Source organism: Panthera tigris, chromosome E1, assembly GCF_018350195.1.
Source record: "Panthera tigris isolate Pti1 chromosome E1, P.tigris_Pti1_mat1.1, whole genome shotgun sequence".
NCBI classification, from domain to species: Eukaryota; Metazoa; Chordata; class Mammalia; order Carnivora; family Felidae; genus Panthera; species Panthera tigris.
In genome coordinates this window covers 39,133,550-39,157,138 of record NC_056673.1, presented here as the reverse complement: position 1 = coordinate 39,157,138, position 23,589 = coordinate 39,133,550, and the positions used below count along the sequence as shown (strand labels likewise).

Here is a 23,589-nt window from a genome sequence, read left to right as displayed (position 1 = left end):
TTGGGATTCTCACTCTCTCCCTCTCTCTGCCCCCCCCCCCCACTCACAGTCTCTGTCTCTCTTAAAAGAAAAAGAAAACTTTAAAAAAGAAAAAGAAAACAACCATTTAAAATAGCTTCATTAGAAAATACTACAAACTGCATGGTTCAACGATTGGTTCAAAATCTTTCTGGAGTCACAGATCTCTTTGAGAATCCGTTGAACTACTAACACTCTACCTGGGAAAAAAAAAAGTACAAAAAATTGCACATAATTTTAAAGGGTTGATAGACCTCATTAGGGCCTATTCTTGGACTACCTAAGTATCTAAGGACTGTAGATTTTCCCTTGTTCTCCCATTTTCTCCTTTTCCTTCTTTCTTCCCAGCCACGGCTCTCTTCCTACCCCTCATTCTGTCTCCTTCCCCAGCTTCTTCCTACAGCACTGTGCAAAGAAATCAAAGAGACCTGGGCTTAAATCCAGCTTAATCACTTACTAGTTTTGGCTTCCCTGTTTGAGAAAGTATGGGTACGTGTCAGAGAGGAAAGCAGACCAAGTTCCTGGATCTTGCTGCCAGAAAGAAAATTAAACTACTTGGGCCTAAGACTATCTCTGGGGTTTACCACTAGGTTTCTGTAAGGGTTCCCAACACCCTTTATAGTTACAATAGTTTCAATAGTCATATTAATGATGCATCTCATATTTTCCAGGAATAGTCACGATTCCAAAAGCCTGTCCTGTTGTTCCAATAAACACCCTAGTACATACAAGATCATACCTGAGTTTGCCTTGGGGGGGGGGGGGGGGGAAGAGACACAACACAGTGTAAGTAGAGTCAATCTTGGTGAATATTTCACTCTTCAGTCTTAATTTCTTCAGGACTAGGGAATAGATTTTTTTTGGCCATTATATTTTGTCTGTATTCTTCCTTTCTTAATTTTGCAAATCTTTGGGAATGGAAAAAGAGCCAAGCAGAGAAAAGGAGGTAACTATTTATTCACTCCACAAACATTGAGCACGTGGATGTACCATACACTGTTCCGGATATGAAAAGTCCCCACGCTGAAAGAGCTTTCAATCTGATGGGAAGAAAAAGGCAACAAAATAAATACATAGTATGCCAGGTGGTGATAAGAGCTATAGAAAAACAAAACAAAGCAAAGCACAGACCATGGATAGAGATTGGGAAATGAGTTGCAATTTTAAATAGGTCTGAAAAGACCCACTGAGAAGATGACATTTAAGCAAAGACCAGGAGGTGGGAAAGTGTATCAATGTCACTACTCCACTCAGATCCCCTTTTCTTTTTCCGCCATTTTTGTGCCACCTCTTTCCCACTACAGTGTAACATCCGGCACCTGCAGGACTGCCTGGAAATGACACAGAGGAACACCTGCCCCAGCACCACACTTGCCCAATCCCCCCACCATAACCCCAAGTGCAGGGAAGAAACCAGGCTGGAGGTGCTGGACAAAACCAGAGAAAGAAGGTACTGAGATTCTTGCTGAGGCTTTCATGTATCTTACATTAATCTTTTATAAGTCTTAGATGCTTTTATATTAAAAAGGTGGTTTCAAGTACAATTGACCCTTGAACAACATGGGTTTGAACTGCACACGTCCACTTACACGTGGACTTTTTTTCAATAAATATATTGGTAAAATTTTTGGAGATTTGCAACTATTTGAAAAAACTTGCAGAGGAACTGCATAGCCTAGAAATGCCAAAAAAAAAAAAAAAAAGACAAAGTTAGGTATTACTGTTAAGAATATAGTATGTATTGGGGCACCCGGTGGCTCAATCGGTTTAGCGTCCAACTTCGGCTCAGGTCATGATCTCCAGGTTGACGAGTTCGAGCCCCAGGACGGGTAGTGTGCTGGCAGCTCAGAGCCCCGAGCCTGTTTTGGATTCTGTCTCCTCTCTCTGCCCCTCCCCCGCTCATGCTCTGTGTCTGTCTCAAAAATAAAAATAAAATAAACATTAAAATTTTTTTAAAAGAATATAGTGTATAATACAAGGCATAAAATATGTGTTAATCAACTATTCATGTTATCAGTAAGGCTTCCAATCAGAAGTAGGCTATTAATAGGTAAGTTTGGGGGGAATCAAAAGTTACAGCTGGATTTTCTACTGGGGGGGGGGGGGAGGAGGGCATCTCTAACCCATCCCCCTAATCTCCCTCCTTCAAAGTCAGCTGTACATTATCTCAAACACCACTCAGACTACCTGTCATCCTTTGATGACCTCTCTTTTAGTCGTCCCCTTCAATTTCACTTATCTCCATTTATGACTATGAAAATATTGAGAGCGGAAGAATTAGACAAAATGTCACTTATGCCTGGCTTTGCAGACTTCTAGAAATGTCCTCATCTCTGCTGGCATGCCCAGGATGGTGGCTAAGAGCAACCCAAAAATTCAATCAGTCAAATGTCAACAGTGTTTTCAAGTAATTACAGATTCTTCTCCCTTCACAGCGGCTCACAGCATGGGTCAGGTGTTTATATACCCAAGGAATGGGGTACTACCCGGTAAACCAACGTACTCATGGTTTGGTGGAAAGAGCCCTGGACTACACCAGAAAGCTGCCTCAGTGCACATTTATTGAGCATCTAACAATGAGCCAAGCCCTAAGTAAGCACTGGAAATAGAAAGATGATCAACGCAAGATGACTGAACCTTTGCTCTCAAGGCCCACAATACGCTCGAGATAGAAAACACAGTCTGATACAAGAGAGTGGGTACACAGTATCATAAAGTTACCCAACTACCGTGGGAATTCAGAGGAAGGACTATTGGGGGAAAGTTCCAGGAGGGCACCACAATGAGAATCTGAGCAGGATCCGGAAGGACAGAGGTGTTTAAGCTGAGTGGGGATAAGGCAAGGCAGCACTGGGCAGAGACGGGTGGCATCCCGGCGCCGCAAGGGCGCACAACCTCGAGCGAGGGGATTTACATCTCTGGGCCCCGGCTCGGAAACCTGGCAATTCGACTCCACTCGCGCTTGGAAAAACTGAAAAGGTCCGTGTTGCTTTTGGTCAAGGGTTAATGCCCAGCCGTTAAAGCAGGAAGCCCTGCGAGGCGCCCGTGGGGACCGAAACTCCGCGAACCGAGTCGTCCTCGCCTCCACCCCTCGGCTCGCTGAAGTATATACTCTTGTTCCGAGAGAAAGAGCAAGGAAGAACCCGGAAAAAACAACCACTACTCCCCCCACCGCCGCGAGCGCGGTGGGGGCCAGGCCCGCGCGGCCGTAGTGGTTCTGGGCCTTTCTTCTCGGCGCGAGCCCCGCCGTCTTTCGGCCCCGCTCGTGGAAGCCGAGGCCCACGCTTCCCGCCACGCCACCTGCCGCCGTTCGGGCTCCGCGCGGTCGCCGACCGGGCCTCGGCCGCCGCCGGGCCCCTCCGCCCACTTCGCCGTGACGAATCGGCGCCAGGCCTGAAGAGTGCCCACATTCGGGGGGTTTGAGGAACGTTTGTGGCCTGAAAAAAAATCCCTGACTGGACCAAACACCACCGCGTCCTCACCTGGAGGTTTCCTTTTGCAAAAGAGTCGGGTGAGGGCTGGAAAGCAATTAAGAAGAGTGTGGAAAGTGCGAGTGCGGACGCTCCGGACGCGAGGGGCGGGGCGTGCGCGGGACAAAGGAAAACGAGGCCGGAGCTACGGGCGCTTTTTCTGCCCGCGGGTGAGTGTTTCCGACTGGGCCCGATGGGGTCGGGAGGGTGGCGAGTCGCGGTGTCCCTGCTTGGCTGGACCTCGAGTTCCCGGGGGTTGCTGAGGTTCAGGCTGGGCCGCGGGGCCGGAGCTGGGGGCCGGTTGCGGCCTCCTTGAGGCCTAGCGGAGCCGGAGCCGGGAGGGAGGTCTATCTCGGGCCCCTCCTCGGCGGCAAGATTTGCCCCTGCCACTAGCCCCGCCAAACTGGTCAAGGCACCCATGCATTCCCTTCTTTAGTGGAGTTGCTGGTGAAGTGCCTTCTCTACAACAACCTAAAGGAAACGACCTCAGGGGAAGCCCTGGGGCAAGCCAAGCCCTTGGTCCCTCCCCCCCAGGAAGGTGGTTTCCCCTTGTTTCGGCAACGACCGAGGAACTTGTGGCTTAGAGTGGAGAGCGAGAGCTCTGAAACAGTTTGGCCTGGGTTTGAAACCCGGCTCTGGCACTTCCTGGCTGTGTGGCTTTAGACAAGTTACTTAAACTCGCCGAGACTCCCATTATTCCGGTGTAAAGTAGGTTATCAATACATACCTCGTAGGGTGGTTGTGACCATGAACCGAAATAAGTGATAAGCCTGCCCCGTATAAAGTGTTCAACAAATAGCTAGTATTTTATGCCAGGCACGGGGGATGGATCCAGTGGCAGACAAATGTACAAGCTCACGCTTAGAATTTATAGTAGCAGACGAGAGCAATAATTTAAAAATATTAACAATAAAGTGTGATGTACCAGGGAGCTTTGCCAATTATTGTCAGGGATCCCCGCAGCAAGGCCTTCTGGATGTTGACAGTCCCTCCACCCACACCCCACCCACTCCCTAATGTGAGCGGAAGGAAATCTATCTGCACCGGAGTCCATGGATTCTGCCCCTTCCTTAAGAGGGAGAGACCCAGGTTGGGCCATTGAAAAATTTCTTTCCACACAGTCCTCTTATTCCTTATGCTCCAGGGAATTCCCTTAAAATGTAGAATAGAAGCAAAAGCATCATGCTTGTTTTCACGTAATGTTCCATGAAAGTATTCCAGTAGTCATAGAAGTTATTTGCTTCTTTTTTAAAAATGAATGCTTGTCTCTTTGTACACATCGTGTGTGATGTATTTTGATGTGAGGAACAAGCTCACGCGTGTATGGTCTTGTTCTGAGCTGGTAATATTAGGACAAAATGCATTAAGAATTGAGCTAGGTGCTGGGACTGCAATAATGAGTTAGATGGTCTCTATTCCACAATCTAGCCATATTAACAGGTATGATACAATGTAATGAACAATATTATAGATCTGTAAATTGGATAGGAGTACAGATGAGGAAGCAATTCATTCTTCCCGGGTAATTTATCATGAAAGTTCCACTGTGGAGATAATATTTTGAAATGGGCTGTGAAGGGTTAATAAGAGTTTCTCAGGTAGACTCTCAAAGTTATTCCCAGGAGAGAGAAAGTTATTTGCCACCATTAGAGAGCGTAAAGCTCATGATCATGCCAGTTACCTTTTGCGTTGCCTCCAGGAATAAAATGCTGCCTTGTTTTAATAGAAGTTGTTATTCTAAGAGGAAGGTAAAGCTGCTGTTCATCAGTGATCTGTCAGTATCTGGTAGGCCTTGTTGGGGTGGGCCCTGATAATACATCACATTTTATTGTCATTGTATTTTTATCAGTTTAATTAAATGTTCACATGGCATTAGCAATATGTTTTCCATGCAAGAGGTGGCCCAATATCATAAGAAGAAACTTGGAAGTCTATGTCTAATATTAATGCTAATATCCCCAGTAATTTGTTTTAGTTGTTTAATTCTGATGAGCCAAATGACCTATAAGAACTAGTTAAATATGCAGAAAATTGGATTATTAGAAGATAGTGTAATTTTACTAAGAAGTACCAATTTAAACTACCCTATTCTTTAGGGAAACATCTCTTATGCTTGCTGAGTTTTGATTCTCTTTTTTTTTTTTTTTTTTTTTTTTTTTTTCTTTTTTTATTTTAGTGTCTCAGATTCATTCTTAAGGAACTGAGAACTTAACCTTCCAAAATGTCAAGTAAGTTTCATTTTTTATATTTATCAATCTATTAATAAGAGACTAATGCCCTAGCAAATGGGAATTCCAAAATACTCTCATTTTTTTTCTTCAAAACAGGACCATTGGTAGTTTTGTTGCATAGTATTATATCTCAGTTGTTTACAAGAAGTTATTTATTTTCTTTCAAACAGAAAGACCATCTTATGCCCCACCTCCCACCCCAGCTCCTGCAACAGTAAGTTTTAATTTTCTTGTTAATGTAATAGCCAAGTCTGGCCTTGATACAAAAACCCAGATGTCTTCCAGTGACAGTCACTCAGTCATCACAGCAACAGGATGAAAAATTCAGCCAAAAAACAGCACTTCCTACTAAATAAAATAACTTGCATCTTACCTTGAACCAACCCCAACATTTAAAGAAACATACTGCTGAAATTCCAACCTCCTATGCTCAGTTCTTTTTTTTAATGGGAAATAAATGATAAGTTTAACACCTCTTTCTAGTTAATCTGTCAAGACTCTTAAAAGTTAATATTGAGTGAATGCTCACTCTGCCATTTGTTACTATTTTTAAACCTAACCTTCAAGTGGTTACATTTTTCTCTCCTTGTTTATATATAATTTTCATATTAAATCAAATAGTGAAGCTTCCAGTTCTATAATAACACTCATTGTAAATGTTTATTTTTCAAGCTGTTTAAGTAAGGATTTCATTATCCGTGGGTCAGATCCTGCCTATTGAATGTTTCAAAGTTTCTAAATACTTGTGAACTAGGTTTTTCACCCAACAAGTTCTGGCCCAGCTTGGACAGCATGTAAAATAATCATCCAATCCACAAAACAGATATAACAGGAACTGTTCAGGCCTTGCTGAAATGGATTCCTTGTTGGGTTTTTTTGTTTGTTTGTTTTTGTCTTAAAAAACAAAACAAAACACTGTTAACATTGACCATAGCCTACAAAAGCAATTCTTTAACAGCTGTCAGCCCTCCTTCCTTACCCCTTAGCCCCAAAATTTCAGGCTAGACTACTAATTAGGTCCTTGTGTAATTTTTTTCTCCACTCCATGACTCTTCTTACTAACCCTCAGATGTATGCTTTAGTTATGTTTATCAACAATTTGTTTTTCCTAAGATACTTCTTAAAAGAGATACCGTATCTCATGTTCTCATTTCCATTTATGTAACATACAATTTCAGAAGTTACTTCCAGTACTCTTAAAGTCCTGTGTTTGGTTTGTTTTCTTTCTTAAATCAAAGAACATTTCTTATGACCATCTCCTTGGCACTCTGCTAGTGGTTATACAGGTGGAGTTGAACAGTTGAGATTCCTGACCTCAAAGAGCTAACCATGTACTTCAATTTTGGAACTGGTATAATTGTAATGTTTTAGTTTTGATTTTTTTTAATTCCCTTACTTAATTTTCTTACATTGTGATTCTCATTCTTTATGCAACCTTTGAAGATGTCATTTTGACGTAAATATTGCCTCTGACACTGTATAATCTCTTGAAGACAAAAACTTGATTTTTTGAGATAACAAAAATAGCTCGAAAACCAAGTGTCCCCTTATGACTTCTCAAATGTAGAAAGGGATTTTTTTTTTTTTTTTTTTTTTGGCCTTTCTTTAGTCCTATTTCTGTACCATTGTAATTTCACATTGACACATAAAATACAGAAGACTAGGGATTAGGACATCCAACAGAATGGATATGAAATGAATTATCCTCCTTCCTTTTCTTTTTTTTCCATTACCTATTTACCATCACCACCACCACCACCACCAATACCACCACCAATACCACCACCACCCAAATGTACCACTCCAAGTAACATACACTTCTTTTGTGCCTTTGATACTTCATCTGTGTTTTGCCTACTTAAATATGCTTAATTTGCGTCTTTTATACCTATACAGACTAGAATTGCTCAGTTGTTCTCCTAAAGAGTTGCAAATGTAATATCTGCTTGAATATCTTTCTTTTGGACACTTAGGATATGTGTAGCGGCATGTTTTAGAAAATTGTGTTTATAACAGCTTCAGCTTAGTTGGGGTGTGTTAAGTGTATTTTACATTCTACACGTGAAGACTAATATTGTTAATTGCATGTTAAAATTAAATTAGTTGTTTTGATTGAGTTTCATTAGGTTAAATACCCTACTTTTGGTTTCTCTTTGCTACATCCTTTTTATGCATTCTACCTTGATTCTCATGAACATCGGATGTCATTGTTTTAACCATGAGGGCACTACTGTCTAAGAGCCCGTTTGTGATTACATCAACATACAATTCAAAAAGAAAAATTCCATTGCTGCAGTGAGCAGCTGTGTTTTGAAAGGGTCAGAGCTATCAAGAAACTAGATGAAAAAGGAGAGTTCAAGTCTGTCGACTAGAAAAGTAGTTTGCATTAAAACTAAATGCAGAAAGTGTTCATGATTGACCTCTGGGTGATGGATCAAAGAAGAGATGGAAGAGAAAGTCTAAAAAAGAAAGACTGGGTTGAAAAGATGAGATAGCACCCCAGAATTAAATCCATGCATTTCTTACAAGTCTTTGTTTTGAAATCATGTATGTGACATCCATTGAATCCCACATATGTTCTTTTCTATTGACAACTCTGGCTTCCTGATTTGAGTATCTTTTCATTTCTCACATTATATAGAATGATTTAAAACTGTCTTTGAAAACAATCCATTTCTTGTTTTTATTTGTTTTTAATAGATAAATACATTGGCAGCATCTACATAACTGTCAAATAAATCACATTTTGTTTTGCATGTAAAGTGTTTTCAGACTTCTAGTTTATCACACTTCAAGCCTTCCTATCTCAGACATGTATTGCTAAGTTGTTATGTTATTGACCATAAAGTAATCCTGAGTGTTTGACACACCTCAGTGTGTTGCTTATTTCAGAAAAATCACACACATTCTCACTCACAACAAACACCACTGGCCCCCCCGCAAAGAGGAAAAAAGGGAAGGAAGAAAGAAAGAAAGAAAGAAAAAACACTTGCAGACTGGTTTCTCAATGAAAGAAAAAGAACAATTACAACACATCATTGCTTGTTTAAATTCAGGTTGCTTTTGCATGCCATATGCAGATCATTTTTCATTTCTGTGTTTTCCTCGTTTGAGCTCATTTCTCATTCGTGTTTTTGTCTCATTTGTTTCCATCAGCAAATGCCCAGCACACCAGGGTTTGTGGGATACAATCCATACAGTCATCTCGCCTACAACAACTACAGGCTGGGAGGGAACCCGGGCACCAACAGCCGGGTCACGGTAGGAGAATCAACTATTACAGCATCCGGCAAACAACTGGATTTGACCAGAAATGCCTCCAGAGTTAGGTCCTTTTGAGTCATCAGCACAGCCATCTAAAACAATTTTTTTAACCTGGCTTTTTCAGTATTTTAAACATTCGTTGTACGATTGTACACTGGGAAAAAAAGTAGTGAGATCTGGATATGTATATAGAAGAAAAGAAGAATCCATTCTGTTTGGTGGTTGGTAGAGATAAAGCCCTGGGCACTGCTTATACTATATGTAGACAAACCTAGAATTTATTACAGCTAAAATACCCTTTTTGAGATAAAGAGTATCTTTCATTTAAGGTCATTGGCGTCAAGCTCAAGGACTCAGTTTCTTAATAAAAGCCGGGCTTACGGACCTGAGCTTTTTTCGGTGGCCCACCAGTTTGAACTGCTACACATAATTGTTTGTCTTTTGGATTTAAGAGCTGACTTTCTGAGATTCATTTCTCTCCAGTTAAAAAGAGAAAAACATTTTCATATCACTTCAAAGAATTGCAGAATGCAAGTTGAATGTGCCAGACCATTTTGAAGTGCATTTATAATCCATAGGACAAGGGTATGATTTCTGTAACTGACGATGTTTCATTTAAATGATCAACTTAAGACACCCAAATTGGGTAATGTACTTCACATTTTCATTTTAGAATCATCTTAAACTACAGTCAAAGAAGCTTAAGTACCAAAGAAAGATAAATGTGAAAATGATTTACCAAAAGTAAATAAAAATAAATCCAAAAGCCAAATACCTACATACATTGGAATGTGGCATTGGTGAGAATTTTTCCAACCCATAATGGCTGTAAAATTTTTAATACTTGGTTTTTGTTTGCTGTATTCATAAATAATTGAATTAATGTGACTTCAAAAGAGCCCTCTCACCCTGTAGTCAAGCTAGAGCAGAAAGCTTGTAACTATCAAACTGTATGTCTATCTTGGTAAGCATATTGCTTAACTTGATAGTTTTGTTTGTCTAAATTTTTCATTGTTTCTGCATAATTTGTACTTCATAAGCATATCAAGTTTTATGTGCCATGCATATTTCATGGTATCTGGAAAGAATTTTGACAAGTGTGTGTATGTATGCATTTCACAATGCATACAGTTTTTATGTGCATCGGTACGTGTTTTTCCCTGGCCTAAATGTGTTTCACAGGTATAATGGGTGGCAAGGTTATCCAATGATAAAGAACATTTAATTTAAACAAGGAGCAGAATCAATTTTGGATCATTCATGTTAATGCAGAAAATTATTCATGGAGAGTGAACAAGAGAATGATTACATTTTAATAGCTCTATACAGTCAGCTCTTGATTATCTATGTTAATGGCATAGAAATGGTGATAAGTGTAATATTAGAATCATTTGTATTTCAGTTTGTATAAGCATTTTGTTCCTAACTCGGATGTATCTGCGGGAATTCTCTGTTAATAAAGAGAGATCATTCAGTAGGAAAAGGAAAGGTCACTCGCTGTCTCAGGGCCTGTGAGTCAATGATCTGTTTCTCATTCCCTCTTGGAGATGTTAGAACCCAGCATTTGCATTGGGCACTAGTTTCCGGGTCGATTAGTGCAGGAGGGTTGTTGGGCATAGAAAATTTAGTATTTTGCTTCTTTGTGGTGGTTTTCTTGGTATCATTGTCCTCTCAACACCAGATTGAAGTGTAATCAAACTGCTTGCTAGACTTAACCTGAAGGGCCTAGAAACTGAAGGGTTTCAGCCTGTGTTAACCCCAGCCCCTTCAACTTTTAGTCTTCTCTCCTTTAGGTCACTGAATTGCTGTCTAAGAAAATTAGTTATGCCTGAAGTTTCATACACCTTTTTTGTATATCTAACTTAAGCTTTGTTATGACTTAATAGATCTGATTTTGACCATGATAAGTGTTTTATTTTCAAATGACCCCAATTATGTGTTACCTTTTTTTTTTTCTCCCCTTTTTGGCTCTTAGTTGGTATTATTGTTTGCAAATAGTCTTAAGTCAGTGATTTGAAGGAATGATTCTGTGAAACCCCATCAAGTAGCTTCCTTTAGGCTCTACAGAACATCTGGTTTCCCTGGTGACTCTCATGCACTTGAATGGTTTTGAGACTATATGCAGTGTGTTGAAACCTCTTGGAGCACCAGTGACAGCTGTGAGATGGAATCCATTCCTAGTCAGTCCTTCTTCCCGAAGGTGATTAGCATGCTCTTAAGTACAGGTGTGAAACCAGGTAGAGACAAGATGTTAAACACAGCTTATTTCTGTACTGCAATGGAAATTCCATCCTAGAAGGAAACCCTTAAATGAGACCCTGCCAGAGAAAGCAGGGAATTGGAAGAAACAACAATAAAATCTCTTGAGTGGCCAAAATAAATTTCATAAAATTATGGTGATTCCCAGGAATTACTCTCATGTGAGCACAGTTGTGACAAGCATAGTCACACAGTTACTTTCCCCAACTCATTGCCAGTTAGAAAATGTAAAGGTGGACAGTTGCGGTTAGAGGTAGCTTTCTTGATAGAAACACGTGAAAAAACCCTCCAAAAGCATAACCACTGGGCCATTTGGTAAAGGGGCCAGCAGCTTTTCACTCCTCAAGCTAGAAGACTACAGGAAAGCAGGGGTTGTTTCTAATGGACTCTTCTCAAAACAAGGTTAAAGTGTCTTAAGTGCAAACTGGTTTTGTGTGTGTGTGTTTTTTCTTTAAGAGTAATGTTTAAGGCATTGTAGAAGTCTGCTGAGATGGCAAATAAATTAGGGATGTTTAGTGATATAAATCTTCAGTGTCCTGAAAACCTGCTAGAATTTAACTTTGTGATTCTTGTTTTGGGTTTTCTTTTGTTTGTATTTATAAATTGACTATCATTGTAATGAAAATACAGCCTCAGTATGTAGACGATTTAGGTACCTTCCTTTGGAAGAAAGGAGGAGAAATAAGCAAATCCATTAATATTATCAAATGTGGTTCTCTGAAAAGTAATCAGAGCAAATATTACTAGAACTTGTTTTTAAAGTGTTTTAATTTGATATATTTAAACAGACCTTTTAGAATTCTTTCTCTTAAAAAAAAGATCTGTGAGTGGCGGTCTACCAACTTCAGTTATTGGCATAATTCCAACTTTATTTGTAACCCACTTCATGGAATTCTGAAGATTTATGTTGGAGATGCTTTCTAATAACTTTATGAATGAAAAATCAGACCTTTGTGTGTCTTGCTCTGAACCCATGATTTAAGTTTAGCCTTGTAGGAGTTCCCTCACCCCTCGTTGAAACTGCTGCAGACCTGGAGACAGATCTTCTCTTACTGGCTGTTCAGATCACTGCTGTTTACAGTTTCTATCCCTTGTGGCTCACCTCCATTGCCCGCTGCTGGCTAAAACAAAACAAAACAGGGTCTGTCTGCATGGGCACCAGCATGAATTATTGTATAAATGTATAGGAGGAGTGGAAAGAAGAGTGGAAATCCTGCTTCAAAGGTGATATGCTTTCTAACAATTTCATGTATGAAGAAGCAGAGTTACTGAAAAATATATAAGGATGGAGGAAGACCCTCCTTGGAGGAGGAAGCATTGTTTGAAAACAGTGGAATTGGGGCACAGATACACTAATCTCTGAGCCTTGGACAAAAAATAAGGTTGTAATTGATGTCCCAACTCAAAAGAGGCGTTTGTCCAGGGTTTTATCATAACAACTGAAGGGCAAGGGAACAAAATGTCACTAAGTCTCTTTATAAGGAGTTGCCAGTCTCTGTCTTTTGATAATTAGAGTGAAGCCAGCACCTCTTCTCCCTCCCCCAAGCCTGGCAAGGAGAATCAATATCAGTTGTCTCCTAGAAACTGGGGGAAATACATGATTTGGCCATGATTAATTTATTCTGGGTCCTACATCAAATGTAGTCATATATGTTAAAATGAAAATAAGTTCAGAAAGAAACACTCTTGGATTGGAGTTATCTGGGGTGCTCACTAGAAGCTCTTTGGTATCTCTTGCCTAGATATTAGCCCATAGAATGAACCAATCTCTCATTTTTTCTGCTTTGGTTTTTTTTTTTCTCTAACTCACTTTTTCTTCTCTAGCTCACCTTTTTCTTTACCTTTTTAAAAAATATTTTGTCTTTCCTCTTGTTTTCATTTTTCTTTGTTCCCACCAACCCCAAAATTTTTAAATCGATATAAGGTAAGGCCTCAGAAATAACTTAATTGGGCCCTGTGTCTGCCATTTCTCTGTTCCTGATAACTTATTTACTCCGGCACTGTTATTACGACTCAGGACAAGAAAAGGCATGACTTTAGTTTACGCTTTTGGATCCCCTCAATACAAACCACTAGATACAGACAGAACCTTAAGAAAAATAAAATGTCTAGTCCTGATAAAGGAAATAAGGGTTGTTGTTTTTTTCTGTTTTTGAACCTAGGAGGTAGTTTTTGTAGGGGTGTCATTCATGTGGGGGTGCAGTGTATTCCTGAAGCTGTCCGAGTAGATACAAAGCCCCCCTCAGACTGTGAGTGTGGTAAGTGCTGAAAGAGCCCAGACTCGGGCAGATAATCAAGTGTTGACTGTATGTGTAATGGTAAATTAAGCACAACAAAAGGGTGCTAGGTAATGTCCTAACATGGGACATGTGATATGTAACTCTATATTTTTGATGTATGGATTATTATGTAATACTTTGTTCTTACAGCCAGGTTGTCAAAGCAGTAGCAATAAACTGCTAAGTAAAATATTTTAAAATTTTGTGCCTAAAGTCATTTTCTTTATTTTCTTTTGATGTGAACATTTCTGAATTTGCAGTGATAGCTATTTTCAGTGGAGAAAATATAAGAATCTTGTATCCATGGACGAGTAGAAGAAAGGCGCATTAGAATTTGTTAAGGGACTCTCTTTTCATTTTGCTGGTGAACTACTTGCGATTGAATAATGAATATATTTAACTCTTTTGTAGGCCTCCTCTGGTATTACGATTCCAAAACCCCCAAAGCCACCAGATAAGCCGCTGATGCCCTACATGAGGTACAGCAGAAAGGTAGGTGCCCAGGAGCCAGGGGGGAGTGAGGACTGCTGTCTTTGCTTGTTTGCTTTCCATCACATTTCATAATGGCTTAGCCAGTTTTTCTGTGCACAGAGGGAAGGATAAGGAATTGCAGTTTTTAAAGAACTTAGTTCTGATTTCAGAATTCCAGAACTAAAATCCAGCAAGAATAACATGATTAAATAAAAATGGTTTAAATCCAGAAGGTAATGTTATGTAGCCAATATATAGTCTTTTGGAGAAATTCAGTGACGTGAGAAAAGTGTGAAGTGAAAAAAGGAATACAGGACTACATCTGTTTATTTGTGTCATATTTTTTATTAAAACAGTGACAGCTATATGTTAGTTTGAAGGAAAAAAAGCCCAGAAGGCAGTAGTTGTCTCCAAACAGTGTAAGCTTATGGTAATTTTTATTTTCTTTACATTTCTTAAATTTTCCCACATGTTTTTATTTTGTTCTGTTTAGTTCCATTTGGTGACAAACCTATATTCTCTTAAAATGACAAACACAGCCAGTGTCTTTATTAATGACAAGAACATTTAGCATATTTGCCACTATTTAGAAATTTTGGGTCATAATTACTGTACATGTATTTGAAGATAAGGTCTGTTGTGTTAGCAGATTAACCACTTTCCTTCTAAATTCTGTGAACCTTTAAAGAGACAGAGACTGTTACTGGGTTAGTTCATCTGAACTGTTAACAGTGATCGGAGATGTCTGAGGTCTGCTGTGTATTAATCCAGCAGAGTATAGATGAAATGAGATTGGCCAGCTATTGATAATTGTTGCAGCGGGCTGATCAGAACACAGGAGTTTAATACAATTCCCTCTGCTTTTGTTCATGTTTAAAAGTTTCTGTATTGGGGTGCCTGGGTGGCTCAGTCGGTTAAGCGGCCGACTTCGGCTCAGGTCATGATTTCGCAGTCCGTGAGTTCGAGCCCCGCGTCGGGCTCTGTGCTGACAGCTCAGAGCCTGGAGCCTGTTTCAGATTCTGTGTCTCCCTCTCTCTGACCCTCCCCCGTTCATGCTCTGTCTCTCTCCGTCTCAAAAATAAATAAACATTAAAAAAAAAAAATTTTTTTTTTAAAAAGTTTCTGTATCAAAAAGTATTGTTAAAGGTCTATATTTTTAGGCATCAATACTGAAATTTCATGTTTCCTTTTTAAGGTCTGGGACCAAGTAAAAGCTTCCAACCCCGACCTAAAGTTGTGGGAGATTGGCAAGATTATTGGTGGCATGTGGCGAGATCTCACTGATGAAGAAAAACAAGAATATTTAAACGAATACGAAGCAGAAAAGGTAGAATGGGGACCACAGCGGGATGGAGACAATATAAAATGCATAAACATTTGCTTGTTGTATAGAAAAGAAACAAAAGATCTAATCAGCTAAGTCTGCACTGTCTGTCTGCCTGGGTCAAGTCCCTTAATTTTTCTACGCTTCAGACTCCTTGTCTGTAAAAAGGAAATCATTTTATCTTTTGATATTCGAATGAGATAAAGGTATTCATATAACCTGTAATATGTGAATTATAAAACTGAAAAACATTTGAATTTCAGATAGAGTACAATGAATCTATGAAGGCCTATCATAATTCCCCCGCATACCTTGCTTATATAAATGCAAAAAGTCGTGCAGAAGCTGCTTTAGAGGAAGAAAGTCGACAGAGACAGTCTCGCATGGAGAAAGGAGAACCTTACATGAGCATTCAGCCTGCTGAAGATCCAGATGGTAAAAAAAAAAAAAAGTGGGGTTTTGTTTATGCATTCTCTGAGAAGTAAAATTACAAGGAATCTTTTAAGTTTGTTTTTATTTCCTATCCTAAATGGAAAACAAAGCATACTTAAGTGCCATTTCAGTATTTTCATTAATTATTTTAAGATCTGTGTATGAATTTCCCACAAGAAAAAGATATCTTTGTTAGTGCAGAAAATAGCAAAAACTATTTATTGTTTATCAGAATGTTTATACTCAGAATGCAGGAAAGGTTTTTGAGTCAGAATTTTGCCTTACCTGCTTTTAAAGAGCTGAATGCCTTCTTATGTCCTGTTTTCTTATTGGTTCCTTAAGCTTGCTGAATTAAAGGCTCTTAAGGGAGAAGGTTACTGAGTGGGTAGAAGTATTATAAATTTGTTTGCCATTTAATTCAGAAATCCAACATAACTCATGGTGACACGTGAGGGAACACATACAAATTTTATGCACATGTACAAATGTATACACATACAAATAGCAGAGCTTCCTGATGGGCAATCTGTGACTAGGTTGCAGGCGTACAGATTAATCCCGGGTTCTCCACAGCCAGGCAGGGTCTGACACTGCAAGGAGCCTCAGAGTTGGCCTCCTGCAGCTATGAGCATTCTCCTCCACAAATCAAGCCTGCTGTACAAATAACATTTTCTCCCTGTGTGGCTGTGACGTGGAAAAGGCCAGAAGCTCTAGCTACAAGTAACAAAAACATCAAGAAAATAATTTAAGATCCCATAGTGGTAACAAAGAGGAAGCTTGTAAGAACTTTAAAAATAACATTGAGGGAGGAAGCAATAATGTCACCTAAACACAATGAATAAACATATACCCAGAAGGAGAGGAAAAACAATGGTTTTTTAAAAGAATGGACTGGGATATTGATAGATATTCACATAAATACAGAGTAGAATAGAATACTGTAAATAATAATAATAGAGTAGAATACAGACTAGGAACAATGCCTAGTGTTAAACTCTGTTTAACAGAGTCAGCAGTGCTTAGGACACACTAGCAAACACAGACCAAAAATTACTCAGATTGGATGATTAATGCAAGAAAAACATAGTGAACTAAAAAATAGAAGAAGATCCAGTCTACAAATAATTGAAAAGATGGTGAGGGTTCAGTATAAGAGTACACAGAAGCCACAAGTAGAAACAGTTAACAGTCTTTGTTAGGTGAAAGGTGGCTGCATGAACATCGAGCAGGATTGCAGAGATTCATTCAGAAACAGTCTTCAAAAGATCTCTTCTCTGTTCCTCAGACTTTGGCCCATTATGTTTTGTAAGTTTAAGATAGGAACTTAAAGCTGCTGGTAAGAAAGTAAGGTGAAAATAAAGATGCCAGGATAAGAATAACTTTAGACCTTGGACTTATGCCCCTGAACTGAGTAGAAAGAGGAAGGTTTGGGAGGTGAGGATGAGCATCAGGCCAAGAGAAGGGTGGTCCCTGTGAGCACAGCAGCTGCCAGCTTCTGTTACAGAGAAGGCATACACAGTTTCCACACAAAGCAGTGAAAGGTTTTTTAAATGGCAGAGAATATTCATGAGATCAAGTAAATAGCTGGAAATTAGAAAATAACCAGAAAATATAAGCCTACTCCTTCCCCCAAAAAACCCAAATTAGACAACTAGAAGTGGCAGGAAAGACAAGTCTAGATTGCTAAGACTTGATTTCCCCTCCAAGTGATCAACACTGGCTCCAAGTAATGAAAGAAAACATCAAAAAGCAAATACATATATATAATTTAGAGGTAGCACGAATATACCATGTATAATCTCAAGTGTGAATATGGAAAACTTCCTTAACAAATAGAAAAGGTCACAATCTTTTTAAATAGTATTCTTTCTTTCAGTAGTTTTAATTTTAGAAGTATATGTCTTAAAGAAATTACTCGAAAGGAGACAGAAAGTAATTTGCACAGCAGTTTGTAGCACTGGTATTATGATGATGGGCATTTTAGGAACTACTTGATTACCAAATGATAACGGAGGTGCTGAACTGTGATAGAGCCACACAATTCGGGCCTCTAGCAAAGTTTCCTAAACCATGGTCCCTCCACCTTTGGTGGGCCACTAAGATAGTTTAGGTGGGTTGGAGAGGAACTTCTATTTTAATGTGTATTGCTTTAGAGGGAGCTTTTTTTTTTAAGTGAGTTAATTTAAATATGTTAAATAAAAATAGTACAGATTATTATCAGTTATGTCCAAAATCATGGAGGTGATAGAGCAAGGGTTGAGAAGAAGGAAATACTGTTTCATAGCTATTAAAGATAAGCATATGAGCCTGATCCATACTATATATGTATGAACTTGAGTGAATGAAAACAAAGTAATAGCTTTACAGACTGGCAACAACTATATTTGTATGTGGATTAATAAAAGTAAAATTTGGTATTAAACATTCATTTCCTATAAAATTACTTTAGGGCTTTAATGGTTTTTTAATCGAATGAAATGTATATGCTGGTCTGGGAAACAGTATTGCTAGAGATAATGTTTTCTCCGCGGTGGGCATTTTCATTATTTTACTATTGAAATTAAACAGAGACAAAGACACTGCCCGGTTCAGATGTTGTCATTAGGTGTAAATGCCTTAAATTACTACCAAGAAAGTGAACCATTCAGCAGCATTTCACTTTTGCTGTAACATGCAGCCTTCCCGTTGATGGATTTCCAGGCCAGAAGACACATGGCTATCTCATTTGTGTTTCAACCAAATCCTTCTAGACACATATCATCACTTAAAGATTTTGTGAGGAAAAACCAATACCTTGGCCAGTGAACATGTTAAGTCCTCTGTATGACTTTTATCACGTGACTGCCCCGGTGCTCCCACAATGCCCTTGTTAGGCCCCATTGTTAGACCAGTGAGGGCCATGGCTCCTTGGTAATAAAGCATTAACATTGTTACTCTCCTGTTTATGGTTACTGGTGACCTCATTTCCAGAACATCTTGTTTATTCCAGATTATGATGATGGCTTTTCAATGAAGCATACAGCCACCGCCCGTTTCCAGAGAAACCACCGCCTCATCAGTGAAATCCTTAGTGAGAGTGTGGTGCCAGACGTTCGGTCAGTTGTCACAACAGCTAGAATGCAGGTCCTCAAACGACAGGTCCAGTCCTTAATGGTTCATCAGGTAAAGTCACAAACTGTTTGTTATAATAAGTTGGGCCTGTGTCACAGACCCCCAGTGGCGTGATTCTATACCATGCAGCGGTATGCCTGTTAAGTATTTCTGTGTTCGTTGTAACCTGTTCCTGATTCGGAGAAGAGCTAGAGGAAACGGAGGTTTCCCAGGGATTTAATAAGTTGTTAAAACTGTAACAAAGACGCTTGTGATGGAAAGTATGTCCATTCAGGATTTTAAGACATCCTATCATCCTTTACTGCTTAACTAAATATTTTTTTCTGAAGAAATTAAGCCTGAAACAATATTCTTTAACAGCTACTTGTTAATTGTAATCATTCCTCTATACTGCATTTTTTGCTTTTAAGATCTTAGCTAGACACATTGTGTAATAAATGATTTAAATAAAAAATTCAAAATCTTTGTCACACTGTTAAAAAGTATAGACTACTACAGGGGTGCCTGGGTGGCTCAGTCAGTTAAATGTCCGACTTTAGCTCGGGTCATGTGATCTCATGGTTTGTGAGTTCGAGCCCCACGTTGGGCTCTGTGCTGATGGCTCAGAGCCTGGAGCCTGCTTCAGCTTCTGTGTCTCCACCTCTCTCTGCCCCTCCCCTGCTGGTTCCGTTTTTTTCTCTCACTCAAAGATAAATAAACATTTTTTTAAAAAAGTATAGACCGCTACAAAATGAGATGTATTTCCTGTGTTTGACATTTGCTTTTGAGAAAGTAATTCAGTAATAAGAAAGCTGGATCCTGTGTCTTTCAGCGAAAACTAGAAGCTGAACTTCTTCAAATAGAGGAGAGACACCAGGAAAAGAAGAGGAAATTCCTGGAAAGCACAGATTCATTTAACAATGAACTTAAAAGGGTATCAATTTAATGTGTTCACTGTACTTTTTATCACTGTGTCTGTTATTGTTTTTCTCATTCTTTTTTCTAAAATAGTGTTTTTATTGAATGTTACTTTCAAATAGAATTAACTGTGCTATAACCAGTAAGATCTTTGTTTTATGAAATTATTCCCATTTTCTGGCAAAATTGCAGTGGGTTTAAAATATAAAAACACACACGTGCTAAGTCCGTAGACTCTGGACCCTCTGGTGTTTTAATTTAAACTCCTGCAATCATGAGTTTGTTTTCATTTTACTGAGATTTATTCATTAAATGTTTTCATGAAATGTAGTTTACAGTGTGTACTTTGTATTAAAACAAGTACACCTAATGTTAGGTAGCTTGAGATAAAAAATGGAAGCCTTGTATATAACCCAGTACTTTCAGCATCGCCTCCCCAACCGTTCTGCAGTCCTTAGGGTTACGTGGCTGCTTTCTTTTCCTGTAGACACAGAGTTTCAGAGCAGACCTAGAACCATGTTTTTTCCCTTCCTGTATACATGTACATAGTTCCTAGCCAAGAAAGCCCCCTTTTGAAATAAAATTTCTCTGGTTCAGAGATTGTAAGAAAAGAACATTAACTAAGAGAGTTTTCTCTCTTTCTGTTAGTTGTGCGGTTTGAAAGTGGAAGTGGATATGGAAAAAATTGCCGCTGAAATTGCACAGGCAGAGGAACAGGCTCGCAAAAGGCAGGAGGAAAGAGAAAAAGAGGCAGCGGAGCAAGCTGAACGCAGTCAGAGCAGCATGGTTCCTGAGGAAGAGCAAGCTGCCAGTAAGACCGAGGACAAGAAGGATGACGAGAGTGTCCCAATGGAGACAGGTGAGCTGCCAGTTGACAGCAAAGTGAATGTCAGGATTATTCTCTTTGTGATCTACACATTTCTCTGCAAATCTTAATCTCTGTCCTAGATTCAGCTAAAATGTTGGTGTCAACACAAAACAGCAGTGGGGCATTGGTGTTTAGTCTGGCTATTTGAGGTCTCAGGTATTTGCCCAGATCGAGGCATCATTTTCTAGCTTGGGAATATAAAGTATAATGATACAAAGGTTAGGATCCTGGCCCTGGAGTCAGACAGATCTGGGTCTGAACTCTTTCACCACCTGCTAGCATATGACTGGACAAATTATTTAATCACAGGTTCTTTGTGTAAGTACTCTGGTGCCAGCCTCTGAGAAGGAGTGCCCAAGGATAAATAAGAAAATGTATATAAAATCATTTAGTATTGGATTTGATGTAGTGTTGGCAGTCAGTATTTTAGCCTTTATTGCTAAAATGTGATTTGTGGTTGTTGCTTTTAAGGATCAGGGACACCTGCAAGGGACACCTGCAGGCCAAATCCTTTCCCACTGCCTATTGTCATAAATAAACTTTTTTGGAATATAGCCTTACCTGTGTGTTTACATGTTGTCTGGATGCTTTGGGGCCACCACAGTGTAGTTGAGTGGTTGCAGAGACTGCCTGGCCCATAAAACCTGAAATACTTGACTGTCTAGCCTTTACGGAGAAGACTTGTTGACCCCATCTGAGAAAAGTTCTTACTACCAAGCCTACTAAAAGCATTTCTCAAAGCACAAAATAACATGTCAAACTCACATAAAATATTGATTAAATCAATTACTTGAAATTTTGAGATCGCCTCACCTTAGGTACTACTTTGACCCTGTCCCGTGCCCTGTGCAAACAGGACTGAGCTCAAAGTATCATGGGAAATACAGCTAAAGGCTCCCTGGACCATCATTGCAGAAGGGGGAGGGACAGTCTTCATACTTGGTATTCAGCTGACAGTTTCTGATTTGACATCAGGAAAACATTTCATGGAATATAGATCTCTTTACCAGATGTTTCCACAAGATCTAATTCAGCAGATTAGCATTTCAGATAGTCAGATTTTTAAGTTTCATTATCTGACTCTTTTTCTGCTTTGAACATATTTTTTATCTTAACAAATTTGGAGCATGAGCACATTTTTGTGGTTAAAGCAGGAGCTTGAGAATTAGGGTATGGAGTATGATTCTTTGCTTATTTTGCAAGTAGACAGAACACTCTGTCCTTTGCCTCTGTTCTATGAGTAGAGCATGCCTGTATAGTCTTTACTTAGATTTTATCCTTCTAGCTAAAGAAAAAGATGAAATTGAGAATATTAGAATAAAAACTTCGTGCTCTTAATTTCGTACAGAAAACAACCCAGCATGACATTTAACAAAGTACCTAAAATATCTCCCTTTTATCATTTCCACACCTGCTTTCTTACTAATTAAATCCAAAGCACTCCAGAACAGCATTGTCCAATGGAAATAAAATGTAAGTCGCTGTGTAATTGTAAATTTTCTAACGGCACTTTTTACAAGTAAAGCAGAACAAATGAATTAATATTAATAATATATTTATTTGTTTAACCCAGTATGTCTTGAACAAGATTTTAACATGTAATCAATATTTTTTTAAGTATGACTTTTTTACATTCCTTTTTCATACTAAGTTTTCAAAATCTGATGTGTATTTTATACCTGTAGCACATCTAAATTTAGAAGCTAAATTTTCATCAGAAATACTTGATCTGTATTTAGCTTTTGTAAATTTACAGCTAAAAAGTAGATTTGCAAACCCAAATTGTTTCAGGGGTGCTAACAGTTCCTCAGTCATGCTGGCTCTTAATATTACTCATGGTGAGCGGCTACCATGTTGGATGGTACAGCTCTAGACTGTCAGCATAATTAGAAGAATGAATTTGTGTCTTGGAACTAACAGTGACAGATGTGTGGTTACAGAGGAGACACACCTTGAAGAAGCGACGGAGAGCCAACAGAATGGTGAAGAAGGCACATCTACTCCTGAGGACAAGGAGAGCGGGCAAGAGGGGGTGGACAGTATGGCTGAGGAAGGGACCAGTGATAGTAACACTGGCTCAGAGAGCAACAGTGCAACCGTGGAGGAACCACCAGCAGACCCCACACCGGAAGACGAGAAGAAAGAATAAATGTTGCCTTGTTTTATGTGTTCTAAATACTTTTTTAAATGAAAAAAAGATGTTTTTTGAGTTTTAATGGTGTTATGTGGTTTGTGTATTAATATTTTTCTTGTCCATATCACACCACCAAATGCTTTTGGACCATTTAGCATCATGAGCCGAATGGCACAGTCACCTTTCTTAAGCCGTTGTGAAGATGGTTCCTTTCTTTGGGTCTTATTTCTAGCCCTCGACTACTGAAAGCCTCAGAATTTAAATTAATTGAGAAAACACCCACCTCTTTTAGAGAGTTCTCCTTTGATGCTGCACAATCCGACTCTTACGAATGCCTTCCTATAGCTCACTGGGGTGCTTACCAAAGCCATAGCTTTAAACCTCCCGGTCCCTGTCAACAGTCTCCTGAAAGTCCCCTTTCCTGTAGCCTTCCACAAAGAGTAGCTTCTTGAAAACGTTATCATGTATGAGTATGTATTTGTTCACTTACCCTTTTTTATTTTTAATCAATGTCACATACCAAGAGTTGTGTTAAGGAGTTGACTGCAACTGAGCTTGGGTCGTATTGATCCAGAAATAGTTTCCATAGGTAGAGTAGTTACCAGCTTCTGAAGTAGTCATTAAAGTCAACATGGCACATACACATTACGTGTACTGCTTTTTGTTATGATTAATATTGGGTGTGTTCTGATAAATTCATCCTTATTGTACAGGAAAAAAAAAATTACTTTTTTACCAAGTTTTCCAAAGACAGAATAGATCACAAAGCTTAAGGAATTGAATAGTCTTGCGGTGAACTAGACAACTTCAAAATGATTAGCCCATTTCCAG

At 39.2% G+C, this 23,589-nt stretch overlaps 1 protein-coding gene and 2 long non-coding RNA genes across 3 annotated transcripts; 1 reads left to right on the top strand and 2 right to left on the bottom strand.

Annotated features, from left to right (window-relative positions):
* Positions 1 to 955: 955 nt before the first annotated feature.
* On the bottom strand, positions 956 to 1,827 carry LOC122233709. The gene is made up of 2 exons (XR_006211380.1): positions 1,740 to 1,827; positions 956 to 1,058 (listed from the first exon to the last, which is right to left on the bottom strand). It is a non-coding gene; the product is annotated as an uncharacterized LOC122233709 (long non-coding RNA).
* Positions 1,828 to 1,893: 66 nt separating this feature from the next.
* Positions 1,894 to 3,029, bottom strand: LOC122233502. Its single transcript, XR_006211051.1, has 3 exons — positions 2,957 to 3,029; positions 2,206 to 2,269; positions 1,894 to 1,930 (listed from the first exon to the last, which is right to left on the bottom strand). It is a non-coding gene; the product is annotated as an uncharacterized LOC122233502 (long non-coding RNA).
* Positions 3,030 to 3,212: 183 nt separating this feature from the next.
* SMARCE1 (SWI/SNF related, matrix associated, actin dependent regulator of chromatin, subfamily e, member 1) lies at positions 3,213 to 22,833 on the top strand. The gene is made up of 11 exons (XM_007085816.3): positions 3,213 to 3,658; positions 5,665 to 5,716; positions 5,890 to 5,933; positions 8,876 to 8,980; positions 13,933 to 14,013; positions 15,188 to 15,319; positions 15,580 to 15,751; positions 18,738 to 18,910; positions 19,671 to 19,772; positions 20,405 to 20,615; positions 22,565 to 22,833. Exons 2-11 carry the CDS (start codon positions 5,710 to 5,712, stop codon positions 22,771 to 22,773), a joined length of 1,236 nt encoding a protein of 411 aa, XP_007085878.1. The 5' UTR covers positions 3,213 to 3,658; positions 5,665 to 5,709; the 3' UTR covers positions 22,774 to 22,833.
* The last annotated feature ends 756 nt before the right edge of the window (positions 22,834 to 23,589 follow it).